This window comes from Salminus brasiliensis, chromosome 14, assembly GCF_030463535.1.
Source record: "Salminus brasiliensis chromosome 14, fSalBra1.hap2, whole genome shotgun sequence".
In the NCBI taxonomy this organism is placed as follows: Eukaryota; Metazoa; Chordata; class Actinopteri; order Characiformes; family Bryconidae; genus Salminus; species Salminus brasiliensis.
Window position 1 is genome coordinate 36,633,264 of NC_132891.1, and position 16,933 is coordinate 36,650,196.

Genomic DNA, 16,933 nt, shown 5'->3' on the forward strand with positions numbered 1-16,933 from the left:
AGTGAGTGAGAGTATGAGAGAGAGTGAGAGAGTTGTCAGTGTTTCTGATGTGTCTTTTCTCCCCCAGTCTGGAAAGGTGTTCTCTCACAGATAAAAGCTGTTCAGATCTGGTCTCAGTTCTCAGCTCAGTGAACTCACTGAAAGATCTGAACCTGAGTAATAATAATCTGCGGAATTCAGGAGTGAAGAAGCTCAGTGAGGGACTGAAGAGCCCGCACTGTAAACTGGAGACACTGAGGTAAGATCATATGTTACTGATGAATGCAGATCACACATACATACAGTACGTACAGCCCACACACACAAATACACACTCTCTCTCTCTCTCTCTCTCGCTCTCTCTCTCTGCGCATGCAGCCTATGTTAGCGTTTTTTCTTTGTGTATTACTTTTAGATGGCATCTGAGGCTTGGTTGAGGGCAAGTGCGTGAGTGTAGTATAGCTGAGTACTGAGTGAGTGTGTGTATGTGTGCGCAAATGTGTCAGTGTGGTATAGTTGAGTACTGAGTGTGTGTGCATGGGGTTGAGGGGGAGTGCAGGGTGAGTGTGGAGGGGTTTTGCTTTTTTGATACAGTGTAACAAGCGAACCACCTGATTTAGAGGGGTGTACTTCTTAACAACCAGCTCACTCAGCAGTTCTGCCGCTCAGCACCCCCACTGAAAAGGTAATTCTGTCCAGTGCCCCCCCCCCACCCTTCATTTCAAACTCGTTCATATAGGAACGATTCTCCCTCATTAGGAAGCTTCTTCTTGGCTTCAAGTCTGCCCTGATTAAATACCTGTGTCTGGTTGCATAAAACACCTAAAGTAAAAATTTCTCTCAAGATTGCTCTTAAACATCCCTTATAGTTGTGTGTTATAAGTGTGTTGCAGATGAAATGCTTAAAATTTTATCTAAGGGCTTTCTCAAGGCAAATCATTAACCCTTAAATGTCCCCTTAAGTTTAAGTAGCGACCCTTAAGTGTTGCATAAAGTTCCTTAATGGTGATTTCCCTTAGAATTATTTACGGGACATGAAAAATCTCACCTGAACACTGAACAGCGAAGACAGAGAATATGGAGTTTTTAATGACAACTGTGTGCCGAGATAGAAAAAATCCTCCAGACCATCTGAGTGATAAACATTTAAGAGAGTACAGATTGGAACGTCGTGATTGGAAAGCAGCGAGCTAGAACATCCAGAACCATGTGTTACCTTCAGCGTTACAGCTCCTGATAGCACTGCGCTTTTTTGCAGTTACCAAAAGTCTTCCATGTGCCGAACTGTTCACCGGCGGCTACAGAAAACGATTAAACTCCCGTCCTGAGCGGAGCAAGAGGTAAAGACTGATTTTTTTAGCAGAGCCGGTTTTCCACACATTCACTGTGTTATTGATGGAAGGCACATCAGGATACTGACACCTTTGACGCCTTGGAAGACCAGAAAGAACTATATTACTATATAAATGTGCAGCTGGAGACGAAGCAGAAGTGAGCTGATGTGTTCTTTCTCCAGGAGACACACAGCGATGACGCTAATGCTGTTGACTGGGCTAAGGGGGGGACGGGCTGGTCATTTTAAGTAGTAACTCCAGTGTAAGGGGTGGTGTTGGGCTTTCATTTGCTAATAGTCTTATTCCCTGCTCGTACACAGTTGATGTACACAGTTGGTGAGATCTTACCTGGGAGGCTGCTCAGAGTTCAGCCTGTTTTGAGAACTAGGGCTTTGTGTTGATCTGTGTTGATGCTCCTCCTGAAGGAGTGGAGAGGAGGGTGTTTTAGACAGGCTGAGCAGTGTGATCTCTGACTGTGGTTTTACTGATTTTAGTCCTGGGTGGGGATTTTAACCTTACAGCTGACAACCTGGACAAAAACCACTTGGAACTCCACAATGCCTCCAGTAGGTGACTATGTGAGTTCTTGGAGTCCCATGACCTGTGTGACCCTATGTGTCGTGGCCCAGCTTCTACAGCACTGGAGCTCTCCTCTGAGTGATGCTAACAGACCATGGTGCAGGATTGCTCACCCTGTTGAGGATGACCCTTTCCTCAAGGTCACTATCACTCCTGGCCTGCAGGACTGTCACAGCCTCCTTCTGAATTGCACAGAGGGGCTGAGTATGGACCTCAGTTGAGTCTTGGGTAAGCGTCTATCGGGGTTTGTGTAAAGGTTTTTAATAAGAAGCGACTGGACGGCAGACCTGATACGCCGTGACAAGCTGCTCTGTTCACCCGGAATGGAGAGCGCTCTATAAACCACTGTTAGCTAAGAGAGTAGTGGACCCCCAGTGGAGGGTTTTACACGGTATTGTCTCTGTCAATTTTTATCTGTGTTTCAAATCAAGTCAAGTCAAATTTATTTGTATAGCTTTGTACAACTGTTGTCGTCACAAAGCAGCTTTACATAATCAGTAATGAATAAAAGACAGAAAAAAAAGAAATAACATAAGACATGAAGGATCTAAGACCCCCCAGTGAGCAGCCAACAGCGACAGTGGCAAGGAAAAACTCCCTCAGAGCTGGAGGAAGAAACCTTGGGAGGAACCAAGACTCACAAAGGGGGACCCGACCCATCCTCCTCTGATCAGAACTATTTAAACATTATTGATAAAAAACATTACCAAACCAGAAACAACAGATAGTTAATAATGTTAATATGAATAATGGCAGATAGTTACGAGTCCATTTAGGTTTGAACATGGTCATTAGACAGGTAGCAGTGGTAGGAGGGTGTGCCGCTGGTCTGGTATGGGTGGTGGTGGTTGGGGGGGCCCGATGGTCAGACTGGTAGGTGGCAGCTGGTCTGACGCAGGTAGAGTCTTTCAGCAGGTCAGGCTGGGTGACCATTTACTGGGAGAAGGTAAAGAGAGAGAAGAGTTAGTTCTGAGAGGATTTTATAGAGATCAGAGAATGTTGGGCAGTATCAGAGTGTGTCTGACGACTCCGGCAGGTCTGACTATAACAGCCTAATTAAAAGGAGAGAGCCAGAAGGTAACACAGACACGGGAGCACCCTGAAAACGCTAGTGTCCATCTGCTCCACCTTCCACAAACCAAGTGATCGCGTGTAAGCAGCGAGATGACAACTCCAGCATCTCTGTGTACTACAATTCCCTGGGTCCGTGAACCCCTGGACCTGCAACCTTTATCTAAGGGGAAACATTAATTACCAAAAGCTGAACTAAACAGATGAGTTTCAGCCTAGATTTAAAGACTGAAGTCCCGAACATTGAGTTGGGGGCTTTAATATGGTTTGTAATATGTTAATAAGATCCCACAGGTACTCAGGAACGAGGCCTTGTAGGGCTTTATATGTTAATATGTTAATTTTGAACTAGTTGAAGTTTATTAAGGGTTCCTGCTGGAACAACCTGACAGTAGTGCCTTACAGTAATCTAGCCTTGATGTAATAATCCTGAAGTCACACAAGACTGTCCTTTCTGTCCTCAGAGGGAGACAGTGTTTCACGCTTTTACGCACTGTTTTAGGCTGCGTCCCCTGTATGCTGTCCCATTTGTCTGTCTCTTAATGTGATTTTTACACCTCAGACTTTTATCCTGGGGTTTAGGTATGTTCAGATCTAGGTGTCAGCTGATTAATTTTATTCTTGGCCAGGCTAAAAAGGCCTCCCTCTCTCACTTTTTTTGTCTCTTTCTCAATCTTCTCAGTTCAGTTTGCTTTTTTGGCATATTTACATTTGTATTGTCAAAGCATTGCAATCATATATAAATAAAACTAAATTAATAAAACATTTGATCTGTATAAATAGTAATTCATATATGTATACACACACATACATATCTAAAAAAGAATAAATACAATACATATTTAGTCAGTTAATTAATTAACATATCTTATGTGATTTATTATGGGGGTTAGGGAGGTGTTTACTCACTGTCCCGGAGAGTCTAGAGGGGAGTGTAAGCTGCACATATGTGTAAGTCACTTTCATAATCAGTGATGTTGCTGCTTAATTTTATCCAAATATGTGTGGGTTGTCTTTTGATTTCTCATAAATAGGATCATATATAACCCCCCCCCCCCACCTCGAGTCTCTACCATGTTTAATGTTTTGTGTTTTAGAGAGGACAGCAGAGTTTCTCTGTAATGTGGAGGACAGTGGGTGTTAGTGCTAATCTTTACACCATGTTTCTAGGAGTCTGATTCTGGTACTGTTCATATTCTGCTTACAGCCTGTGATGGTCTTTAAACCGTTCCATATCTCCCTCATGTTATTTTACCTCAACTCCTGCTATACCTTCTGGTTGTAGTCTTTAAAGGCCCTCTTCTCGATCAGAAGGCAATGTTCATGCAGAAGTTCATGTAGTCCATCATGCAGTGTGTGATCCCCTCGATGCCAAGTTGTAATTTTAACATGGTAAAACTGAAAGATATGTGTTCTAAAGGGGACTGTCTGTCACTGGGTTCTGCTGTCTGATTCTTATTAGATAAACGTTGGTCTGACACTGATCTGAGCGTGGGGGCTGTGGTCTGACAGTTGTGGTGGAAATTTGTCAGAGTGATGAAGCAGACAAGGGAATATGCATGGAGTAGCAAGTTTAATGAATCTGCATGTAGTTCGTGACCACGATACAGATTGCCTCAATGGTATTCAACATACATACTTATAGGAATATCCCCCACCCACCCTCACATGTTGCATCCTGAACTCATGACTCACGACACCTGGCACCTCCTAAGAAGGAGTGTATGTGATTAACACTGGTGGTGTGTGACCTCTGGAACACTTTTCTGCCTATTGTTGATAGATTTAAGACACTGTGACCCTGAGTGTGAGGGTGAGTCGGGGGACAACTTGAGTAACTGCTCTGTTTCAGCTAATGCTTATCCATATATTTCTTATCTGGCCTCGGCTGGCGCCAGACATAGCATCAGAATGTACCATACAACTGTGCAGCAGCTTATATAGAACAGAACATGATTTACGCATACGAAATATTAAATGGATACAAAATTAAATGAATACATTATGAATCAGCATGATTACAATATTTTTCATGACATTTCCCCCTTTGATTCTTAATAATCATTTAAACTTGGTTAATAAACATTTCCCCAAGGCCCTCAAAATTTCCATCATCCTCAGATTCTAGTGCGGCTGAGAAACCCAACAAGGCTGCAGGTTGCACCTGTATGGCTCTGGAAATGCATCGTCCCAGTAAGGAGAAAAAGCATGGAACTAGGAACAGAATAGTCAGTATCATCATTACAATTGGAGCTATTAATGACCATAATTGAAGCATTTCATGACCTAATAAGGCTGACAACCAGTCCCACCATCCCCCTTGCATAGTATCCCGGGGGAGTGACTGCCTTACGCATGTGATGCATGTAATCAGTGATGTTGGCACTGAAGTCTGGCAGGTGGAAGCAGCACGAAGAATTTACCATCTTACACACCCTTGTTGCGCTGTGAGGAGGTCTAACACCATGCGATGCTGTAATACTGCTGCCCGTATGGCCTGCTGTTCTTGTTTCAGAGCTCCTACAGCCCCAGCAGTGTCATTCACTGTTACCATGAGTTCATAAGCCAATCCATTAAGCTTCATCAGAGTTGCTGCTGTCCCCATTCCAGGAAGAATTGACCACCCGATAGTGTCCCCAAGGGCAGTGAATGGTTCCATCAGGCGGTACTGGCCATAGTGAGTCCCTTGAAGTGATCTTTTGCTCTTGTATGTTACCCCCTAAGGCTGTCCCGCGACTTAAAGACTGAAAACCATGGATCTGGGCAGGACGGCTCCCGCATAACAGCACCCTGTCCAGTTCTTGGGAAGTTGTCCATAGACCCTTTATGATGCGACAACTTAGCACCTGTGATTCGTCCATGTGCGCGTCCATCATTTGACGCAGAGGATTATCAAAAGCATGTTTCCACAAGTAGTCTCGCCCATTGGATGTATAATTAGAGGTTTGTGTCCTACTTTGGCAAGTCCGATGCCAGAGACAGGTCCCTCAGTCTCCCATTGGACAGTGACAGTTGCATATGTCCGTGCTGTTGTAGTTCCGGAGCAGTAGACAAGCAGAAACACAGTCACGCCCCCCCGATGGGGTATGCTGTGTTTCGCTGTCCTCCACCGGTGGTGCCCTCTTGCAGTGCGTGTGATGCACCCACGTTCCTCGCCCTTCAATCTTCACAGCTGTGTGGGTGACCAGCAGCATGTGATGTGGGCCCGTCCACCTTGGTAGGTTCCACCTCCTTCTCCGCAGGTCCTTCATGAGGATCCAGTCTCCTGACTGGAAGTCGTGCAGTGGACTCTCAGCTGGACCTGGTAACACTGCTTTCACCTGTATGCACAAATGGAGTCCCGCTGTCACTTGAAACTCGGCTTGGCAGCCCCCACCTTGGAATGATTTCTCTCAGGAACGCCTTTGTGACTGCTGCTCCATCCTGTTTTCCTGTTGGAAAAGCCTCAGACCATTTACTGAACATGCATACACAAACCAGCAAGTATTTCTTCCCCTTCAGCCGGAGTAAGTTCTACAAAATAAATTTGCCAGTGTTGAAATGGTTCAGTTGCTGGGGGGGTGGCCAGCAAGTGGGGCTGCTGTAAGTCCTTGGCCACGAGTTGTGTTTTGTGCGCACACTAAACATTTAGAACAAAAATGTTGGGTGAGTGTAGTGATGCCTGGTGCATACCACTGCTTTGTTATGCTGTGGACTATTCCCCCTTTGCTCATGTGGCTCCGCCCATGAGCAATTTCAATTAGCCTCTACTGACAGGATCCTGGGCTGCTGAATGAACAGTTACAGTTTTATTATTGCAATTGCAGCTGGTAACAAAATGGCTTCTAGGAGGTCACTGACTAATGAATGGTGTTTGATTTTGCTTCCTGAGCTAGTTTCTGTGTTTCCATATGGTTCCAAAATCATGTGACACTCCCCAAGCGTATCTGGAGTCAGTCCAGATATGTACTATTTGCCTTCAGCTATTCTGCATGCTTCGGTTAAGGTTAGAAGCTCTGCTGCTTGTGCTGAGTATGATGAGGGTAAAGGCTGTGTTTGGAGCACCTCTGTTGCTGAGACCAAAGCATACGCTACATTTTCAATGGATACTGATGCTGTTTAGGTCTGTAGTCTGATTTTGGCACAATACGAATTGGTTTACAATTCTAAATCAGTCCCACATCATGTTTCCCCTGAGCCCAGAGGGTGGGAGTCAGTGCTAATAGCTCCTCCTCCTCAGTTGGGGTGAGCGCAGCACCCATGAATGACTCATTCTGTGTGAACAGCTCCACTGTTCGGCTCGCTAAAAGCCTGTATGCATACTGTGTTTTCCATGCACTAGCAGTGGGGCTAAAGAAAACTCTGGGGTTTTTTGTTAGGTTGCCAGTCGCACAGACGGCTAAGCCATGCAGCCCATGGTCCCACCTTCTCCCACTGATCACTCCATACGAGTGTGGAAGTGCTTAACATTTCTCTGTCTACCTTAAAAAAAATTCAGCCTCATAATCAGAATCAGGCCCGCCTAGCACATGAGCCGTACAATGTACATCATCCACGTTCTCCCAAGGTAAATGGGTCGTGACTGTGTTGCTCACTTCTCTAAGGAAGTGTTTCATTGTTTCTCCTGCACTGTCCAGACACTCATAAGCATACCCCAGAATACCTGGGTCATACTGAACCATCTGCCCGTTTCCCGAAAGAAATTAAGAGCCCCTTTGGGGTGCTTTGGAGTGTGCAATTCAATTTGCACATCAAATCTCGTGTCATGAGGTTGACTGGACAGACAGGTGAAACAAGAAAACAAATGTTTCTACTTTGCATTGGAGGGGAGTGGACACCTTTTCTGTTACTGTATTACCCCCTACCCCTATAATAGTTACAGTTTTGTTGAAGTGGACACACAATCTGTTCTTTTTGTATTACTGAGTGGGCTGCCCCACTATCTACCAAAAACTTTTCAATTTTTTCAAACTTTTCAAAAACAATTTCAATTTGTGGTAAAGCTGTGGGGTTTTTACTGAGTTGCTGGGCTAAAGAGTAATATGGATTTAGTACTTCTCTGTCCGGTGTGTCTCCGTCTGTGTCCTCGCCGCCCCGCCCCTCGGTTGCACGTCAGTTGCTGCCCGCTTCTTCCAGTGTCAGCTGGAATACAACAATAAATAGGGGAAATAAATACACTAAGGAAATTACTTTGTTACTCACCACCACCAATGTTCGTAGATGAGGCTTGGATTGCGAGCGGAGGGACGATCAGTAACACTCACCCCCGCGGTACTTCTCCCTTGCTCTGTGGGAGGGTCTGATATCAGTGGGGTCAGTGTCGGAGGGGCTGATATCAGTGGGGTTGGTGTCAGAGGGGCTGAGATCAGTGGGGTTGGTGTCAGAGGGGCTGATATCAGTGGGGTTGGTGTCAGAGGGGCTGATATCAGTGGGGTCAGTGTCAGAGGGGCTGAGATCAGTGGGGTTGGTGTCAGAGGGGCTGATATCAGTGATCTGTGTTAGGGAGTTCAGGACTGTTCCTCTGAGTACAGATACCGTTGCAGTGAATGAAAGTCTGGTCTGTAAGAAATGCTCCTCATCAGTACAGAGACTGTAGATTCAGCTGGATGTGTGTTTGAGTCATTTTCACTCTTCATTTCTGAGAAATGGACGATGAGTCTTCCTTCTACTGAATCTTCCAGGAACTGACGGCACGGGATCTCCTCCTGAAGAAAAGTAAAGCTGGACTGTAGTGGTTGATTGATACTGACTGATGTTTTCCTCAGAGAGCAGTAATGTGTGAGGGAGCTGGTTATGAATGTGCGGTCACTGTGGTTCATCACGGTAAACAGTGAGGAGGACTGAGTGAAGATCACAGATGTTAATGAGATGTTCTTCTTCTTCTCTCTGCAGGTTGTCTTACTGCAGTATCACAAATAAAGGCTGTGCTGCTCTGACTTCAGCTCTTACAGAGAACCCCTCATCAGCTTTAAAACAGCTGGATCTGACCCATAATCAGATAACAGAGTCAGGACTGCAGAAGAAGATCTCTCAGCTGAAGCAGAAATTTCCTCACCTGACAGTAAAGTAAGTATCTGAATTTCACGCAGTTCTCCTCACACACACACAGTTCTCCTCACATACTATACAATGTACTCCTTACACACACACACACACTGCATAGAGGATTCAGTGCTGCAGTGAAGTATTTAAATGCTAGTTAATAGACACACTCATATTTAAGAAATCACATTTAAGAGTTAGATTTCCATGTGGATGTAGGCCTATTCTAGAGCCATCTTATTGCTGCACATAAGTCTGATAGTAAATTCAAACAAACTAGTGTATTCTCTTTAATAAAATGACTCTTGTTGATGCTGTGCACAGTCTAGCATAATAGTATAGACAAGGGGTCTCCAACCTTTTTTCCCCTCAGAGAGATATTTTGACAAAATCAACTAGGCTGAGAGCTACTCAACAGGGCTATTATACATCTGTATTACTGATATGCTGTGAGAAGTTAGCATTATTTACATCTTATACACTTACAGCACAGTGCAAACACTCATCTGTAGTGTCATCTACTTTTGTGGTGTCTTTATATTTCATAGTTATAGCCGTATTTTGTGTTTACTACCAACACCAATTCTTATTACAGAGCAGTAAAACTGGGAACATTTAGCCTACCAGACAGGGCAGAGAGGGCTAATAGAGATTAGAACAGGTTTAATACCTTTTGTGAGTATGTTATGACATTGATTTACATTTCCTTTCACCCTCTAAAGCAGGTGGTGAGCTACCCTTTTTGAGATCCCTGGTGTAGACTAGCTTACTTGTTTCTGTAGACTGTAGCCTACTTAATGCACTCCACTCTGTGACATCTAAAGTTAACTGAGAAAGTTGCATGCTGTTTAGCCACTAGCCTACAATATGAAGTGAAGTGCCTCCCTCTCCAATATTTAAAACCATCATATTTCCTCTATAATTTTAACGGCACATTGAACATTCTCAAAGGCCTGCAAAGCTTGCATTCCCATTCTTAGATTGGAAAACTGCAAAATTGGCAGTGAATCAAATACTTATTATCCCCCACTGTACATGTGTGTGTCTTCTTTAATGTTTTTTTTCTAAACGAACACATGCGTCACCAGGGTCTTATTTTCTGTTTTGCAGTGCTGATCCAGGAAGCTTGCTTTCACCTGAGTTGGAAGCAGCAGGTGAGGATTAATTCTCATACTACACACAAACACAATCAGATGCACACAAAACACACACTCTGATTCTACAAATGTTCCCTTATTGGTCAAAATGTAAACACCTGCAAGGTTCCTGTTCATCACGACCCTTATGTCTAAAGATACTGGTGACAATGGAGAGGCTGGTGGCTGGCATCCTGGTCAGTGAACAACATAAACTGACCAACAGTGCCCCCCACTAATTATTTTCTATAATTTTATGTAATTATTTAAGTCTTTCCGACACCTAATATGATAGACTGTACATACTGATTAGACTGCATTTGCATAAAAAAAACATCAGTTTGTAAGCTGATAACACTGATGACCTGGTTCCAGTGGCGTCAGTCAAGGGGTGGATCTATTAGGCAGCAAGTGATCAGTCAGTTCTTGAAGGTGATGTTTTGACTTGTTGATCAGTGGCTGGTTTTAGTTTACAGAAAAACAACTGAAAAAAGAAGCTGAAGAAAGAGGTAAACTTTTTAATCCTCCATTTAAAAATGTTGCAGTTTTCAGCTAGCTGCAGGAAAGGTGGTATGAACTCCTTTTGTGTGATTGTTGAGCAATCTTTGTTTTAAGGTCTATGTTGAGTGTGGTATACACCATGTCACCAAACAGCACAGTGACTACCTGTAGCCCTATATATGGGCCCACTAACTGATAACAAGATTGTAGACACCTGTGATGCTAATTAGAGGCTAGATTACTGTAATGCACTTTCATCAGGTTGTTCCAGCAGGAACCTCAATAAACTTCAACTAGTTAAAAATGCTGCAGCCAGGGTTCTTACTAAACCTAGAACATCTGACCATATCAGTCCAGTTCTATCAGCACTGCAGCTTCTGAAAAATTCTACTACTGACCTACAAAGTCCTGCATGGCCTCGCTCCAGAGTCCTCATTTCCTGTAAAGGAAATAATAGATCTCAGGGTGCTGCTTCTTACTAGTTCCAAAAATTCAGAAAACCTCAGCAGGGGGAGGAGCCTTTTCTTATAAAGCCCCCAACTCTGGAATAACCTTTCAGATAATGTTCAGGACTCAGACACAGTCTCAGTCTTTAAATCTAGGCTGAAACTCATCTGTTTAGTTCAACTTTTGGTAATTAATGTTTCTTAGATAAAGGTCGCAGGTCCAGGGGTTCGCGGACACAGGGAATTGTAGTACACAGAGATGCTAGAGTGGTCGTCTCGCTGCTTACACGCGATTACTCAGGTTTGTGGACAGTGGAGCTTCACAGGGAGACATTAAAGATGTCCGTGAGAACATCTGTCAACTGGTCTGCACACTCTCTGAGCACTCTGCCGGGGATGTTGTCTGGTCCTGCAGCTTTCCGTGGGTTGACTCTGTGCAGAGTTTTCCCTCACATCCACTGCAGTCAGGCACAACACCTGCTCGTCCGGCTTGGGCGTGGTCTTTCTCACCGACGTGTTGTTTTGTGCCTCAAACCGTGCATAGAAGTCGTTCAGGGCATCAGGGAGGAAGGCATCACTGTCACAGGACGGTGGCATTGTCCTGTAGTTTGTGATTTCCTGGATGCCCTGCCACATGCGTCGCGTGTCACCCGTGTCCTTGAAGTGGCTGTGGATTCTCTGGGCGTGTGTGGGCTTTGCCTACCGGATGGCTCGTGACAATTTGGCTCTTGCTTTCCTCAGGGCCGCCTTGTCACCCACTCTGAAGGCCGAGTCGTGGGTCCTCAGTAGCACACGCACCTCAGAAGTCATCCACGGCTTCTGGTTTGGGCGTGTGGTGATGGTCTTGGAGACAGTGACATCATCAATACACTTGCTGATGTAGCCTGTGACTCATGCTGTATGCTCCTCCAAGTTAACAGAGTTGCCTTCAGTTGCAGTCTCCCTGAACATGTCCCATGCAGGTTTTCACCTTTGCTGAACTGGTCTGGAGCGTCTGATGAGAGGTGTGTATGCTGAAGTCAGCCACACAGACATGTGGTCAGGGATTGCAAAGGTAGAGCGATAAGCTAAGCAATGCCCCTGCTAACAGTGTGTTCTTAACTTGAATTCTAAAGAGATTAAAGGTGAACTTCAAACTCAAGGAATATCAGTGTCAGATCGCACCATCCGTCATTGTTTGAGCCAAAGTGGACTTCATGGGAGACAACCAAGGAGGACACCATTGTTGAAAACAAATCATAAAAAAGCCAGACTGGAATTTGCCAAACTACATGTCGACAAGCCCCAAAGCTTCTGAGAGAACGGAACACGGACAGAAAAATGGAGCATATCAAGAAAGGAACACTGTCCCTACTGTGAAACATGGAGGAGGCTCTGTTATGTTTCGGGGCTACTTTGCTGCATCTGGCACAGGGTGTCTTAAATCTGTGCAGGGTACAATGAAATCTCAAGACTATCAAGGGATGAAAGGGAGAAATGTGCTGCCCAGTGTCAGAAAGCTTGGTCTCAGTTGCAGGTAATGGGTCTTGCAACAGGGTAATGACCCAAAACACAGCTAAAAACACCCTCTGGAAAAGGCACCCTTAAAACCTGAGACCAGGAGCAGTTTGTTCATGAGGAGTGGGCCAAAATACCTGCTGAGAGGTGCAGAAGTCTCACTGACAGTTACAGGAATCATTTGATTGTAGTGATTGTCTAAAAAGGTTGAGCAACAAAATATTAAGCTAAGGATACCATCATTTCTGTCCAGGCCTGTTTTATGAATTTATTTTTTTAAATAATTCTGTTGAAGCATGATTTAAAAGTAATGTCTGACTTTCATTGGTTAATTTTCATAGCATTTTTATTTGTTATTACTTTTGTCAGATTCAAGTTATTTCTGTGACCATTGTCTGTTTTTCTTTCATTAACCGAAGAGTACCAAAAAATTTGTCCATGTGTGTATTGTATCAAAGGCTGCACTAAGATTGAGTAGGGCTAATAAATATATGTATTAGAGTAGCCTTTAGAGGTAAGAAGTTTGTAATCTTCACTAGGGCTGTCTCTGTGCTATGATCGGGTCTGAATCCCGATTTGAATTGCTAGTTTGAGCCCTACATTGCCCAAAGCAGAGAAGTCATATTCAACACTGGAAAAGGATTGTTTGGCATCTGGGCCGTAGAACACTTCGGGCCCTAAGGTCTCCACTAGACTGCACTAGACTGCTATATTAGACTGCTATATTAGACTGAGACCTGCTGCACTAGACTGCTATATTAGACTGAGACCTGCTGCACCAGACTGCTATATTAGACTAAGACCTGCTGCACTACACTGATATATTAGACTGAGACCTGCTGCACTAGACTGCTATATTAGACTGAGACCTGCTGCACCAGACTGCTATATTAGACTAAGACCTGCTGCACCAGACTGATATATTAGACTGAGACCTGCTGCACTAGACTGCTATATTAGACTAAGACCTGCTGCACTAGACTGCTATACTAGACTGCTGCACTAAACGGATACCTGCTGTACTGGACTGAGACCAGCTGCACTAGACTGCTATATTAGACTGAGACCTGCTGCACTAGACTGCTATATTAGACTAAGACCTGCTGCACCAGACTGCTATATTAGACTAAGACCTGCTGCACTAGACTGCTATATTAGACTAAGACCTGCTGCACTAGACTACTATACTAGACTGTTGCACTAGACTGCTATACTAGACTGCTGCACTAAACGGATACCTGCTGTACTGGACTGAGACCAGCTGCATTACACTGCTGTACTAGACTGAGACCTGCTACACTAGATGGCTATACAAGACAGAGACTTGCTGCACTAGACTGCTATACTAGACTAAGACCTGCTGCACCAGACTGCTGCATTAGATGGAGACCTGCTGCACCAGACTGCTATATTAGACTGAGACCTGCTGCACTAGACTGCTATATTAGACTGCTATATTAGACTGAGACCTGCTGCACTAGACTGCTATATTAGACTGAGACCTGCTGCACTAGACTGCTATATTAGACTGCTATATTAGACTGAGACCTGCTGCACTAGACTGCTATATGGGACTGAGACCTGCTGCACTAGACTGCTATATTAGACTGAGACCTGCTGCACTAGACTGCTATATTAGACTGCTATATTAGACTGAGACCTGCTGCACTAGACTGCTATATTAGACTGCTATATTAGACTGAGACCTGCTGCACTAGACTGCTATATTAGACTGAGACCTGCTGCACTAGACTGCTATATTAGACTGCTATATTAGACTGAGACCTGCTGCACTAGACTGCTATATGGGACTGAGACCTGCTGCACTAGACTACTATATTAGACTGCTATATTAGACTGAGACCTGCTGCACTAGACTGCTATATGGGACTGAGACCTGCTGCACTAGACTGCTATATGGGACTGAGACCTGCTGCACTAGACTGCTATATTAGACTGAGACCTGCAGCACTAGACTGCTATATTAGACTGAGACCTGCTGCACTAGACTGCTATATTAGACTGTTGCACTAGACTGCTATACTAGACTGCTGCACTAAACGGATACCTGCTGTACTGGACTGAGACCAGCTGCATTACGCTGCTGTACTAGACTGAGACCAGCTGCACTAGACTGCTATACTAGACTAAGACCTGCTGCACTAGACTGCTATATTAGACTAAGACCTGCTGCACCAGACTGCTATACTAGACTAAGACCTCCTGCACCAGACTGCTAGATGGAGACCTGCTGCAGTAGACTGCTATACTAGACTGATACCTGCTGCACTAAACTGAGACCTGCTGTACTAGACTGTATTAGACTGAGACCTGCTATACTAGACTGCTATATTAGACTGCTATATTAGACTGAGACCTGCTGCACTAGACTGCTATATTAGACTGAGACCTGCTGCACTAAACTGAGACCTGCTATACTAGACTGCTATATTAGACTGAGACCTGCTGCATTAGACTGCTATATTAGACTGAGACCTGCTGCACTAAACTGAGACCTGCTATACTAGACTGCTATATTAGACTGAGAAATGCTGCACTAAACTGAGACCTGCTATACTAGACTGCTATATTAGACTGAGACCTGCTGCACTAAACTGAGACCTGCTATACTAGACTGCTATATTAGACTGAGACCTGCTGCATTAGACTGCTATATTAGACTGAGACCTGCTGCACTAAACTGAGACCTGCTATACTAGACTGCTATATTAGACTGAGACCTGCTGCACTAGACTGCTATATTAGACTGAGACCTGCTGCACTAGACTGATATATTAGACTGAGACCTGCTGCACTAGACTACTATATTAGACTGCTATATTAGACAGACCTGCTGCACTAGACTGCTATATTAGACTGCTATATTAGACTGAGACCTGCTGCACTAGACTGCTATATTAGACTGCGACCTGCTGCACTAGACTACTATATTAGCCTGCTATATTAGACTGAGACCTGCTGCACTAGACTGCTATATTAGACTAAGACCTGCTGCATTAGACTGCTATACTAGACTACTATACGAGACTAAGACCTGCTGCACTAGACTGCTATACTAGACTACTATACGAGACTGAGACCTGCTGCACTAGACTGCTATACTAGACTACTATACGAGACTGAGACCTGCTGCACTAGACTGCTATACTAGACTACTATACGAGACTGAGACCTGCTGCACTAGACTACTATATTAGACTGCGACCTGCTGCACTAGACTACTATATTAGCCTGCTATATTAGACTGAGACCTGCTGCACTAGACTGCTATATTAGACTGAGACCTGCTGCACTAGACTGCTATATTAGACTAAGACCTGCTGCACTAGACTGCTATACTAGACTACTATACGAGACTGAGACCTGCTGCACTAGACTGCTATATTAGACTGAGACCTGCTGCACTAGACTGCTACATTAGACTGAGACCTGCTGCACTAGACTGCTACATTAGACTGAGACCTGCTGTACTAGACTGCTACATTAGATTGAGACCTGCTGCCCTAGACTGCTATATTAGACTGAGACCTGATGCACTAGACTGCTATATTAGACTAAGACCTGCTGCACTAGACTGCTATACTAGACTACTATACGAGACTAAGACCTGCTGCACTAGACTGCTATACTAGACTACTATACGAGACTGAGACCTGCTGCACTAGACTGCTATACTAGACTGAGACCTGCTGCACTAGACTACTATATTAGACTGCTATATTAGACAGACCTGCTGCACTAGACTGCTATACGAGACTGAGACCTGCTGCACTAGACTGCTATATTAGACTGAGACCTGCTGCACTAGACTGCTATATTAAACTGAGACCTGCTGCACTAGACTACTATACGAGACTGAGACCTGCTGCACTAGACTACTATATTAAACTGAGACCTGCTGCACTAGACTACTATACGAGACTGAGACCTGCTGCACTAGACTACTATATTAGACTGAGACCTGCTGCACTAGACTACTATATTAGACTGCAATATTGGACTGAGACCTGCTGCACTAGACTGCTATACTAGACTACTATACGAGACTAAGACCTGCTGCACTAGACTGCTATACTAGACTACTATACGAGACTGAGACCTGCTGCACTAGACTGCTATACTAGACTGAGACCTGCTGCACTAGACTACTATATTAAACTGAGACCTGCTGCACTAGACTACTATACGAGACTGAGACCTGCTGCACTAGACTACTATATTAGACTGCAATATTGGACTGAGACCTGCTGCACTAGACTGCTATACTAGACTACTATACGAGACTAAGACCTGCTGCACTAGACTGCTATACTAGACTACTATACGAGACTGAGACCTGCTGCACTAG

General features: G+C 44.4%; 2 protein-coding genes across 2 annotated transcripts in view; both read left to right on the forward strand.

The window, feature by feature from the left end:
- Positions 1-16,933, forward strand: part of LOC140577234 (ribonuclease inhibitor-like) — a 237,155-nt gene that overhangs the window by 180,520 nt on the left and 39,702 nt on the right. The window lies entirely within an intron of this gene.
- The window catches only part of LOC140577232 (uncharacterized), a 222,032-nt gene that overhangs the window by 64,432 nt on the left and 140,667 nt on the right, over positions 1-16,933 (forward strand). The window contains exons 11-13 of the mRNA XM_072697100.1: positions 68-238; positions 8,835-9,008; positions 10,095-10,138. Coding sequence (XP_072553201.1) covers positions 68-238; positions 8,835-9,008; positions 10,095-10,138 — 389 coding nt within the window. The remainder of the gene's footprint in view (positions 1-67; positions 239-8,834; positions 9,009-10,094; positions 10,139-16,933) is intronic.